The sequence below is a fragment of the Sus scrofa genome, chromosome 14 (assembly GCF_000003025.6).
Source record: "Sus scrofa isolate TJ Tabasco breed Duroc chromosome 14, Sscrofa11.1, whole genome shotgun sequence".
NCBI classification, from domain to species: Eukaryota; Metazoa; Chordata; class Mammalia; order Artiodactyla; family Suidae; genus Sus; species Sus scrofa.
The window spans coordinates 105,821,598-105,835,254 of record NC_010456.5 but is presented as its reverse complement, the minus strand read 5'-3'; the positions used below and the strand labels follow the sequence as shown (position 1 = coordinate 105,835,254).

Sequence of the window (13,657 nt, the reverse complement as noted above, 5' to 3'; positions counted from 1 at the left end):
TGTTGAGTCAGTATCTGTTCTGCAAAGAAGTTCACTGTGCCCTTTTTTTAGATTCCACATGTAAGTGATAGCATTTGATGTTGATGTCTCATTGTCTGACTGACTTCACTTAGCATGATAATTTCTAGGTCCGTCTTGCTAAAAATGCCAGTATTTCGTTCCTTTTAATGGCTGAGTAATATTCCACTGTGTATATGTACCATATCTTCTTTATCCACATCTCTGTCGATGAACATTTAGGTTGTTTCCATATCTTAAAGCAAGTTATTTCTTCATTCACTTCATGAACAATAATACCACAACTATTTTAAAGAACTGCTTGTTTTGGGGACCTATAAAAATCTTTTAAAATTTAATAGAAGTTTGATATTTTGCCTTTTCTTTATTGAGTTGTTAAAGAAGGGATTTTTTTGAGAAACCAGTGTTGAAACTGCAGTTTTTATTTTAGTTGACCGGGAAGAAGACACAGGTGGAACAAATAAGGGAGCTCTATCTGAGAGAGGTCTATGATGGCTTGGTCAGGTGAACAATGATTTCATCAACTAGTGTAAACTCTGAGTGGGGGAAAAAAACTGGTTGATTTCATTGTTTCTGAGAACCTTATACTAGGAAAAATTATAAATGTTGGAAATTTTTAATTCTCAATATCACAACAAAAAGAATATATATTCTCAACAATTTTCATATTGAGGAGAATGGAGAAACCACTAAATGAGCCTTTTTAGTCTTCTCTGTTAAGCTACCTATAATAAAAAGAGCTCTTCGAAAATAATTTTTTGCAAAATTTAGGAAGTTTCAGAGTCAATGATTACAGGAAAACCTACATGCACCTCCATGCTACCGAATCTATAAAGTAAATTTTCTTTTCAGATAGAAGTATTTTTTCCCTACCTTAGTTATGCCCCTTTAAGTCACTAAATTCTTATGATTTTGGAAAAAAACTATCAATACTACCAGGAGACACAGATAGATACCTGTGTGTTTCTAAATTACAGTAAATCTATCAGCGCAATGGTACAAGTCAGTTGCCGAACCCTCCAATCATAACAGGTATTACTATAAAAAAGATTATTATGAAGGCGTGGGACAAGCCTCAAAGTATTAGATGGCTTTAAAAAATACATCTATTAAGAGTGTATCGATTTAAAAAATAAAATACTATTTTAAAAATAATTAAAAACATGAATTTGCTTAAAGGACATATAAAAAATGGTTTAAAGTTACATCACTTTCAAAATAGAGTAATAAAGAGATCCTTGAGAAACAAAGGCTAGCCTGGAAACATAAGAGATTTGTTTTTTAGCTTTCATCTTCTCACTGCTGAGTTGGTGAGTGGCAGTAATGGTACTCATCTCGCATTTAAACACTTTTAGATAGGAAAGGGCCAAGGATATAAGGCCCTTAGGGCTCCCATAATCAAGTCACCATAAACACAGAGATGCCCAGGTGAAGCTGAGGCAAGCTTCCAACAGGGACTGGATAAAACTCACCTCATCTGGCAGGGAGGGCAAGCAGGAAATGACAAGAGCAGTCCCATCCTGGACTAAATTCCTTTCTCGCCAACATGATTTCTTCCCTACTCAATGAAGCTCCAATCAATGATGTGTCCTGACTAAACATAATTTTATAGTAATAGAAATAACTGCTATAAAATATTTCCCTCTTGAAGTCCCCGTTGTGGTTTAGTGGGTCAAGAACCTGATATAGTCCCGTGAAGTTGCAGGTTCCATCCCAGGCCTCACTCAGTGGGTTAAGGATCTGGCATTGCTGCAAGCTTCGGTATAGGTCACAGATGCAGCTGGCATCTGGCTGTGGCATAGGCTCCAGCAGCAGCTCCGACTCCACTTGTAGCCTGGGAACTTCCACATGCCACAGGTGCGAGGCCATAAAAAATAAATAAAATAAAAATTCCCCTCTTTACTTGCACAAGGTTGAAACAAACACCACACTGTTCTTTTAAAGTATTTATGCTATAGAATTTTTTTTCCCCAGTAAATGGAAAAAAAGAGGAAGTAAAAAGAAGAGGGGAAAGATGGAGATAATCAAGTGGGAAAGAAAAGAGTCACAGGCGAACAAAAGTTATGATCAAATTCCTGGAATGAAAATCAAGAATCCTGGTTTCTCATCTCAGTTCTGCCATTAGTTAACTAAACTACTTTCTTAAGGCAGTGAGAAACCTGTCCAAAAAAAGAAAGTGGGGGTAAAGGTTGTACCCAAGAACAGGGTTACATAAACAAGACATTCCCAAAGGAAGCCTTCCCCTGAGCTTCAGAATTGAGAATGACAACTGCACAGGAAGAAAAAACACTCTTATGCTGTAGGAGCATGGGAAATTTCTGATTATTCTATTTGCGGATGGAATATTTGTTCAAAATTACAATACCTAGAACAGTAAAGAGGGAGAGTCCATGAACGTTGCCACTTTGACACTGCTGGAATGGGATGTTTCATACCAGCACTAGGTATTGTAGTTTCAGAAATGAACATCATAGTCTCTGCCCTTAAAGTGTTCAGAATCCAGCTAAGGTTTGACTAAATGCTAAGAGAAAAATTGTGCCTCTGTCCGACTCTGCCTTTCCCCAAGAATGTTACATGAAGAAAGCAATGAAGCCTTGAAATCTTGACATTAAGATCTCAAAAATGAAGCTTAGAGAAATTAACTTCAGGGGACCGAAGTTAACTGACTTCATACCCAGAGTTCTGATACACATGAAAAATGTGGCCATATGAATGTCAACCAGCTATGCTAATTAAAGTCCTATTAATCTACAGGTTAAGGGAATGGTCTTAAATTACATCAAAATTCCTGCCTACTGTTAATATGAAACCCTCTTATAACAAATTTGCCTTATTGTTCAAATATTGAATATATATATATCTGTCCCCAAACTTAATTCCCACTAGTTTGCACACCACCTCCACGTTAGGGACCATTGTTCAAATCATGTCTACACCCAGTGGGTGGCAAAGAGCAAGTACTCTGGGTATACTGCCTGAATTAGTGCTGTCCAAAGCCCTTTCCAGGTCTAAAATTGCCTGATATCTGATCAATACATGACCAATATCAAAACATGACCAATAAACACCTAAAAGCTTCACAGACCACAAATACATACACCTAACCCAATTTAAGAGGCTTTAAAATACTGTCACTACAACAATCTAATATGTTGTCCTATGAGTAACACATAATTAGGATTTCCCAATCCTGATATAAACAACTTCATAATTTGCCTGTAAATTTATACAAGCAAGAAAAATACCAGTTAATAAAATAGAAAAAAGAATACCATTAATTGCAATAAGAAAACTGTGCCTGTGTGTCTACAAATATGAACATTAACTATATAAACCTCTAAAACTTGAGCTGCAGAACTGGTTTCTTTTATTTCTGGTTTTTGTTAAGATCCCTGAAAAGAGAACAAACACACAGTATAAAGAACTTTGAAAGGAAGCATTTTACAAGTTGGGAATATTTTTCTATTTGCCTGGAGACTTAAAAAAAAAAAAAAAGCGTGTCAAAATCTGACTCAAGAGAAATTGCTTTTTTCATTACTATGTATTAAGATGAGTATTTTCTAACTACTTATTTATCCCCATCAAAGCCTCATTCTGAAACCTGCAATGTCCATCACCATAATTCAATTTCAAGAATAGCAGGTCAAATTACATGTATTAATACCACAAAAAAATAAAAAGTTGCTGAAAAACAGTAGAGGCTTATACGGCAAAAGTAAAGGGGGATTTTCTAGACAAAGCGCCATAGCAATTTGGCTTTAAAGGCTGGCATCAAATTCTAAACACCAAACTGATGGCATTTTAATAGAGACCACTGAAACAAACTGTTAAACACTACGAAACACAAGACCCCTAATTTCAAGAATTTCCAAACTACTTGAATGGGTTTAGACTCCATGCAAACAGCTCTGCAAAATGACTTCCCTTTCTCTTTCACAACTGCACCCGCAACACACACACCGCACCGCCGAGTCCACTCCTAGCAGTACAATAAAAAAAAAAAAAAAAAAAAATAGGGACGAGGAGGGTTGTCTGTTTTGCCGGAGGAGGCAAAACTGGAGATACACCACTATCACGGTGGCCTGAATACACAGAAACCAGGTGTGAACAGCAGGTAGAGTGCCCAGCGAAACAGCAAGACTTGCTCTCCACCGCGCGCAGAACTTCTCCGGTACAGATCCACAACACAGTGCAAACTCAGTTCCTCTTCCCTCATGAAAAATCAAAGCTCAAACCTAATGCCAGCGAGAGCCGCGCGGACGCGGTCCCCAAGCCGCTCCCAGCCAGCTCTCGGCCTCGGCCTTGGCCCCGAACCCGCCCCGAGCCCCTGGAAAGCCTGCGCTGTACCTGGCGAAGAAGTCGGCGAAGCCGCCGCTCCGTCGAGCCCGCGCCGAGGTCCCCGCGGGGCCCTGCTCCGCCGCAGGCGAGGGCACCCGCGGCACCGCCGAAGGCAGATGGTCGCGGGCACTCTGGAGGCGGCTCACCTCGAACGTGTTCCGAGAGTTCAAGTGAACATCTGAAAAACGGAGGCGCGGCTCCGCGTCCGCGCCCCCGCTAGTCCTCTCCGCTGTGCTGACGGCGGACGCGCCCTCCTCGGGACTCCGGGAGCCTGCTCCCGGCCGCTCTACGTCCTCGCTACCGCTGCCGTCGCTGGCCCGTCTGCCCCCCGAGCCGCTACCCGTGCCCTCGGTTTTTTCGGTGTCCGCCGCCGCCAGACAGCAGCTCCGCAGCGGGTCCTCCAGAGGCGCGGCCCAGTCTGACTGGTTGCCTTCGCCGTCCGCGCCCACGTCTCCAGGCCCCTCCAGGCGGAGGCAGCTGTGGCGCGGCTCCCGGCCGCCAGCGCTGGCCAGGTCGCGACAGTCCTGGCCCGGCAGAAAGCCCGAGTCCCCGTTGGTCATGCCTTCGTGCCGCGCCGCGCAGGCATCTGCCATCTCTGAGCTGCGGTGCTTGGAGCCCGCGTACGGTGGGCAGGCGTCCGAGAGCGGGGCTGAGAAGGGCGGCGGAGCGCGGGGCTGGCAGGCGGGGAGCGGACAGTAGCACAGCCCAGGCTCCAGCTGCCCCCCGGCTCCCGTGAGGTAACGCCGGAGGAGCTGCCGAGGCGGCGGCGGCGTCTCCTTCTCCTCCTCCTCCTCCGGAGGCTCCACAGCGTCTACGCCTCCGCCAAAACCTCCCGTGGCCCGAATCATCTTCCCGTCCAGGCCCGCGGGCTCAGGCGCCGGCACCGGGAGCAATTTGGGGTTTCTCCCCGGACAGGCTCCGACATCCTCCGGACCCACCATCGGGGACCGGGTGAGCGCCGCCCAACGAGGCGGCGGCGGCGGCGGAAGAGTGCCGGGCGCAAGCCGGGCCAGGGAAGAACCCTGGGTGCTGGGGCAGCGGCGACCGCCGCCGCAACGTTCCCAGGCCCGCCCCTCCCTCCCGGGGATTCGGGCAGTTGCGGGAGGGCGGGCACGCGCCCGGGCTCGCGCACGCGCAAAAGCCAGACCGGTCAAGTCCCGACCTGGCGATTCCGAGAACCATAGAGATGGTAGCTAGAGAGACCCGCTCCGTGACACTCTAACAGCCAATCTGGGATCGGCCATCCCGACAGTAGAAGTTGGTTGGCCCACTCCTAAAATGACGGTTCTTACCGAAGCACAGGCATGGCTCGCTTAGCAAAAATTCACTTGACGTACTTAATTTATGGGAGTAAAATACAGGGTATTAGACGTAAGTCCTTCCAGCTCTGGTTGTTCTACCGGTCGACTTTACGCTTTTGCTTTCACCGCTCCATCGTCATTGCCACAATTTAGGGCTTCATCCCTTAATGTCAACATTCTTCCTTTTCCACTTCATCTTCCCCAATACTACCAAAGTTGTCTTTTATCATCTAAGACCACGTTTCATCACATCGCTCTCTTAAAGATTTCCATTATCACTTAAAGAAAGAAGTATGACAGGAAGAAGAGAAGGCTATTAAAATAATTCCAGCACCCAATGATAATGGGTTAAAATAGAGTGATAACCAATGAATGGAAATGAAGTATGTTTAAGGTAGAAATTACAAGATGTGATAACTGATCAGATATAAGGAGTCACTGGAGAGGGAGGAACCAGCAAATTACTACAAAACTCTTGAGACTGAAATTAATTGGATTTGAAGAAATAGGGATCTGGATTGGAAATAATTTGATTAAGAGGAGAAATATATCTGGTAAAGTAAGAGACCAGGAATATCCAACATACAGAGTTCTAAAACGGGTTAGGGCTTCCATTTAGAGAGGAAGATTGAAGAATCATCCACATAATGCAACTTGGTAGTCATGAGTAACATGGCCTAGGAAGACTCAACATGGAGGTGAGGAAGAGACTCAAAGGTGTCATTATTTCAGGATGGACAAAGAAGTTGTATTGCAAGGATTAAAGAGGCACTAGTTGTGGATAAAATAAAATGGCAAATATAGACTACTCATTCTAGACATGTGTCAATGAAAGGATAGCAGCAGGAGAATAGAGAATTAGAGGAAGAAGCATTATCAAGACTCTAAAGAATGTGTCTCTCTATGTATATATATATCTATCTATATCTATATCTATAGATATAGATATATAGATAGATATATATATAGATATAGATAGATATAGATATAGATACACATACAGAAAACAGTGAATATAACCTATAAATAAATAATAAAATGGAGATCCATGTACCTAGCACCCAGTTTAAGAAACATCAAAGGTCTTTTATAATGAGCATTTTTGAAGGCCTTAAGTAAGGACTAAGTGGCAAAGGCACAGTTAGCAATGCATTTATAATCAAGATCCTTCAGAAGAAGAAATGACCTACAGAACACAGGTGGAAAAATTAATATAGGAAGAGAGAAAATATTTGCAAATCATATATCTGATAAGGGTTTAGTATTCAGAATATATATAGAACTCAACCACAAGAAGACAAACGATTTAAAAAAAGGTAAGACTTGAACTGACTTTTCTCAGAAGATATGATAATAGCTATTAACAAATGATTCTCAGCATAATCACTAAGGAGGTGCCAATCAAAATTTCAGTGAGGGAGTTTCTGTCATGGCTCACTGGAAATGAATCTGACTAGCATCCATAAGGACGCACGCAGGTTTGATCCCTTGCCTCACTCAGTGGGTTAAGTATCTGGCATTGCCTTGAGCTGTGTAGGTCAAAGATGCAGCTTGGATCTGTCATAGTAGGCCAGTGGCTACAGCTCCAATTCAACCCCTGGCCTGGGAACCTCCATATGCCACAGGTTCCACCCTAAAAAGACAAAAAAAAAAAAAAAAAAAAAAAGACAGAAAGGCCTCGGTGAGACCACACTCATACCCCCTAGGATGGCTGTTATCAGAAAAGTAGATAATTGGAATTCACTGGTTGTGCAGCATGTTGAGGATCTGGTGTTGTCACTGCTGCTGCTCAAGTAGCTGCTGTGGCAAAGGTTTAATCCCTGGCCCTGGAACTTCCTCATGCTGTGGGCCAAAAGAAAAAAGTGGAAAATAACTGGTGTTGTAGAGGATATGGAGAAGGTGGAACTCTCACACATCCAGTTCAATCCTTGGCCAGAGAACTTCCATAAGCCACAAGTGTGGCTAACTGTTAAAAGGGGGGAAAAAAAAAAGAATCGAAAACAGAAATTCAAACAAAAACTTGCTCATGAATACTCAGAGCCACACTCTTCAGAAAAACAAAAAGATGGAAGCAACCCAAATGGTCATCAATAGAGTAGATAAACTAATGTGATATATACACACAGTGGAATATTACCCAGCCATAAACAGGAATTAAGTACTGGTACATACTACAAAGTGTATGAATTTCCTTTTTTTTTTTTCTTTTTAGGGCTACACCCGTGACATGTGGAGGTCCCCAGACTAGGGGTCTAATTGGAGCTACAGCCACTTGATTCAAGTGGTGGTTGCATGACACTATTAATGTACTAAGTACCACTGAATTGTACCTTTTTTTTTTTTTTTGGTCTTTTTAGGGCTGTACCCACAGTATATGGAGGTTCCCAGGCTAGGTGTCAAATAGGAGCTGAAGCTGCTGCCCTATGCCACAGCCACAGCAGTGCCAGACCCAAGTCTCCCCTGTAACCTACGCCACAGCTCACAGCCACACTGGATACTTAACCCACTGAGGGAGGCCAGGGATCAAACCTGTGTTCTCATGGATGCTAGTCAGATTCGTTCCTGCAGAGCCATGAAGGGAACTCTAGCACTTTTTTTTTGCTCTTTTTTAGGGCTGCACCTGTGGCATAAGGAAGTTCCCAGGCTAGGGGTCAAACTGGAGCTGCAACTGCCAGTCTATGCCACAGCCACAGCAATGTGGGATCCGAGCTGCATCTTTAACCTACACCACAGCTCACCACTGAGCAAGGCCAGGGATCAAACCTCATGAATACTAGTTTGGTTCTTTCTGCTGAGCCATGATGGGAGCTCCCAAATTGCACATTTTAAAAAGCTTTATGTGAATTTCATCTCAATAAAAAATTTAAGTAACATAAATATAGTTGTATGATAGTAAAGATGAGGGTGGCTAAGAGAATTGTATCTCAATCTTTTGTCTTTTCAGCCTTTTCCCTCTCTGCCTGAGAATTTATACTTGGAATTTTCTTCTTGCTGTCAAACCTTCTCTAACTTGCTGACTTATTTTTTTTTTCTAGCTACCACTCTATTTCTCCTTCTATGAAATCATACTATTTTCATAGTCCAGTTTTTCCAAATTATTTTGTTCATCTCCTTCCTCTCCTATGGTCAATAGAAGGTTTTATGAACCATAATAGCCCATAAAACCCTATTATTTTCACAGTGCATACTCAAAACTGAAACATATTTATATTTTGTAACTTTATCTACAATCATATGTATTGCTTAATAAATGTTAGTGGTTCTTGTTAGTGTTTAGTGGTTATATTTCCTACTTACCACAATATAAGTTTCTGTCTTATCTGATAAGTAAGTAATACCATATCCTATCTTACAAAGAAAAAAAAATCTACTTTGAAGGTGTAGTATATACTTTTTGTGGTCCTTAAGGTGACATTAAAAACTTATGATACCACATTACATTATGACATTACTGCAGCTGTAGACATAAATAATATATCCTGGTACAGTCCTATAAATTAGCTAAAATCATTATGATGAGAAAGGATAGTCTGAATCTCTGCTATAAAACATCAATAAACCTAGTTAAAATATGAGAAACTATTGGTATACTTTGATTCTTACATCTTCTAGAAAAAATTGACTTTCACAGACATTCTCAAAACACATATAGTCATATTCTATGTGTATGATCCAATTCTCATTATTGAAGGATGAAATATGGTAGCTACCATATTATTATTTTGCTACAATTTTACTCAAGGAGAGTACAAAAGCCCCTCAAAGGGCCTCAGAACTCCTCATATCTTTCTTTAATCATCATTTTCCCTGTTATACTAGATTTCCAAACAACATTGATGAAACAGCTTTACCTTCTATCACCTGAACTCCTTTTTTTTTTTTTTTTTTTTTTTTTTTTTTGCTTTTTAGGGCTGCACCCAAGGCATATGGAAGTTTCCAGCCTAGGAGTCAAATTGGAGCAACAGCTGCCAGCCTATACCACAGCCACAGCAATGGGGGATTCCCTGACCCACTGAGCAAGGCCAGGGATCGAAACTGAATCCTCATGGATACTAGTCAGATTTGTTTCCACTGCAATACAATAGGAACTCCTGCCTTCTATCATGTTAAATCACCATTATTGCCAGGCACATACCCTTAGAGGGATATTTCTCACTTAGTAGCACATTAGCAGCAACACTGGGGACTTTTTTTTTTTTTTTTTAATAAATGCTGATGTCTGGGCCATACCTAAGATCAATTAACTCAATCTTTCTGGAGAAGGAACCTTACACTGTTATTAAAAGACATTCACAGAGTTCCCACTGTGCCGCAACAGGATTGACAGCATCTCCGGAGCACTAGGACACAGGTTTCATCTCTGGCCCAGCACAGTCCGTTAAGGATCCGGCATTGCCGCAGCTGCACCCCAGGTCACAACTGTGGCTTGGATCTGATCTCCAGATTCAAGGAACTCCATATGCCCTTTACACATTGTCCACCTCAAGATGTAATACCCTGAGAGGTGGACAACATGGCCGAGGACATACAACCTCTGTCTAATCACACAAAATGTCAGATGAACTCAAAATGAGGAAAATTCTATTAAAACATAGACTTAAAAAAATCTATTTTAAAAACGAGGGGGGGAACTCGATTCTTCAAAAAATGTCAGTATTGGAGTTCCCGTCGTGGCGCAGTGGTTAACGAATCCGACTAGGAACCATGAGGTTGCGGGTTCGATCCCTGCCCTTGCTCAGTGGGTTAACGATCCGGCGTTGCCATGAGCTGTGGTATAGGTTGCAGACGCGGCTCGGATCCCACGTTGCTGTGGCTCTGGCGTAGGCAGGTGGCTACAGCTCCGATTCAACCCCTAGCCTGGGAACCTCCATATGCCGCGGGAGCGGCCCAAGAAATAGCAACAATAACAACAACAAAAAAGACAAAAGACAAAAAAAAAAAAAAAAAAAAAGTCAGTATTATAAAAGGCAAAGAAAAGCTGTGGACATGATTGAGATTAAAGAGGGTTAAAACAGTATGACAATTGCACGCAATGCATGCCCCTAAACTGGATTTTGTATTAGGTAGAGAAAAGGGAAACATTCTGTGAAGGATTTCATTAGATCAGCCAACACAGTTGTCATACGTATGGTGGATTAAATTACGATGTCTATGTGAAAATTGATGTTTACAATTAATAATTGTCATATTCTATAAGAAAATATTTCAATTCTTAGGAAATATACACTGGAGTATTTAGCATAAAGGGTCATGATATGTGTAATTTACCCTAAAATGATTTAGAAAAAAACTTCTGTATGCACACAGATACACACAGAACAAGGGAAAAAGTAAATGGGATAAAATGTTAACAGTAGGCAAATCTGGGAAAGATATATAAGTGTTCCTTGTGCTATTTTTACATTTATAACCATTTGTAAGCTTAAGGCTATTTCCAAAAAAAATGATTTTTTAAAGCTGTCTCTATTTTCTCACATCCCCTTCAGATTTAATCCATTCTAGCTGCTGCCCACAATTCTTCACTCACTCCCATTAATGACTTACTCCCTATTTTTTTTTTTTTTTTTTTTTGGTTGCATCTACAGCAAGTTCCTGGACCAGGGATCAAACCCAAGCCACAGCAGTGACCTGGGCCACTGCAGTGATAATGCTGGATGCTTATTAACCCACTGCACACAAGAGAACTCCTCCCTGTCCCTAATTTAAGAGAAAAAAATTCAGCCTCTATCTTGCTGATCTTTCTGTTGATTCATTTTGTTGATCAATAGCATTCATTCTGTTGGTCACTTCCTTCATTCTGAAACATTTTCATCTAGCTTTCAGCTCTTAAAACAAACTCTTTTCCCCTAGTTTTCACTACCCTATTGTTGCTATACTTTGTTTTCCTCCTACCTCTTTAACCAATACTTCCAAGCTTCCTCAAGGGAAGAGGGATTTCTCCCTTCTTAACTCAAGTTTCTTAATGGAATAGTTCTGAACACTCTTTTCTTTTTCAACTCTCTTCACCCCAGGTAATCTCATGATTTTGATGACCATCTATAAACTGAGAACTCTAGAATTGATTATCTACAGCGCCAACATTATAATCCAAATGCCTTCCTGATATTTCCATACAGATATTTTTAGTCACCATAAACATAACACGACTAAAATGAGTCTCTACTAGTTTTCTTCCAACATTCTCCATCTTTTTTTTTCTTTAAGGGCTGCCCCTGCGGCATATGGAAATTCCTAGGCTAAGGGTTGAATCAGAGCTGCAGCTGCCAGCCCACGCCACAGCCACAGCAACACCAGATCTGTGGGTTCAATCCCTGGCTTTGCTTAGTTAAGGATCCAGTGTTGCCCCAAGCTGCGGTGTAGGTCACAGATGTGGCTTGGATCTGGTGTTGCTATGGCTGTGGCATAGGCTGGCAACTACAGCTCCAGTTTGACCCCTAGCCTGGGAACTTCCATGTGCCACAGGTGTGGCCCTAAAAAGTAAAGAGGAAGAAAAAAAGAAAAAAGAAAAAAGAAACCAACCCTGCCAACATCTTGCTTTCAGACTTCTGGTCTCTTGAATTATGAGAATAAATTTCTATTTCTTTAAGCCACCAAATCTGTGGTAATTTGTTACCATAGCCTTAGGAGGCTAAAGTACCAAGGTAGTCACTAAGGTCTATCTGTTTTTACCCTCCTAAATATATTTTTAAAATTATATAATACAGGAGTTCCCGTCATCAGTTAATGAACTTGACTAGTATCTATGAGGACACAGGTTCCATCCCTGGGTTAAGGATCGCTCAGTGGGTTAAGGATCCAGCATTGCTGTGAGCTGTGGTGTAGGTTTGCAGATGTGGCTCACATCCCTGCGTTGCTGCAGCTGTGGCATAGGCCGGCAGCTATAGCTCCAGGTCCAGTTGTTCTCCTTAATGTCCCAGGTCTGGGAAACTCCATATGCTGTGGGTGCAGCCCTAAAACGACAAAAGACAAAAAAGAATTATATAATACAGTATTATAGATTATAGTTCACCATGTTTTATATTGGATCCTCTGAAATTAGATAATTGAGTGATCCTTATAACTTTTCAGCTATAAGATAAAGTCTAAGGGTCTAACAGAAATATCCTCTAAATGTACTCACCTCACACCATATCTACCCCCTACAAGATCTCTTTCCTGGGTGACAGAATTAACCTCCAACTGGTCTCTCCACATTCACTTAGGACCACATTCAAACAATTCTCCAGGCTGCAGCCAAAGTACGTTTTTATAAACAAATCTGATCATGTCACTGCCCTGTTTTTTTTAGTCACCTTTGTATTAACTTTTCAACCTTTTAAAAGAAACACTTTTTCCTCAATTTTCATTTCTCTATCGTCTTCATTTTTCCCCCCCTACATTTTAGCTATTTCTTCTGAGTACTCTTTGGGAGGGTTCTTCTACAATCCAATTTTTTTTTTTTTTGTCTTTTTGTCTTTTCAGGGCCACACCTGTGGCATATGGAAGTTCTCAAGGTAGGGGTCAAATTGGAGCTGCAGCTGCTGGCCTCCACCACAGCCACAGCAATGCCAGATCTGAGCCATATCTACAACCTACACTGCAGCTTGCAGCAACGCCTGATCCTTAATCCACTGAGCAAGGCCAGGGACCAAGCTGGTGTCCTCATGAATACTAGCCAGATTTCTTTTGACTGATCCACGACAGGAACGCCCCATAATCCAAATTTAAGTGGCTTCCTAGTCTCTTTAAGGACAGAGTCAAGTTTTTTTTTTTTTTTTTTTTCCCATGACCTACAAAGCTCTTCATGGTCTATCTACCTGACCAGCCTCTTCTCTGACTTCTCTCCTCAACTCCCTGAACTTCACATTGGTCTTCTTTTTGTCATAGTTACTACAAAGCTCCTACCGCAAACTTCTGTATTTAGGTTGTTCTCCTTAATGTCCCATGTCTTCATTATACTGATTTTTATCTACCCCTCCCATTTCATCTCACATTTCTTTTGTCCTCATTCTTCAGATTTC

The 13,657-nt window shown here is 41.8% G+C and overlaps 1 protein-coding gene across 6 annotated transcripts in view; it reads right to left on the bottom strand.

Annotated features, from left to right (window-relative positions):
• TBC1D12 (TBC1 domain family member 12) overlaps positions 1-13,657 on the bottom strand; it is a 113,603-nt gene that overhangs the window by 84,732 nt on the left and 15,214 nt on the right. For 2 of the 6 annotated variants that reach the window (XM_013990463.2, XM_013990464.2), the window contains exon 1: positions 4,366-4,488. The exons of 1 other annotated variant lie outside the window; for it this stretch is intronic. Coding sequence is in view for 2 of the 5 variants with exons in the window: in XM_021074011.1 (XP_020929670.1) it covers positions 4,366-5,297 (932 nt within the window). In the remaining 3 variants the exon portion in view is untranslated. Of the gene's footprint in view, positions 1-4,365; positions 5,667-13,657 lie in introns of those variants that run through there. 3 more of the 6 variants (XM_021074011.1, XM_021074013.1, XM_021074014.1) reach the window with 3 other exon arrangements.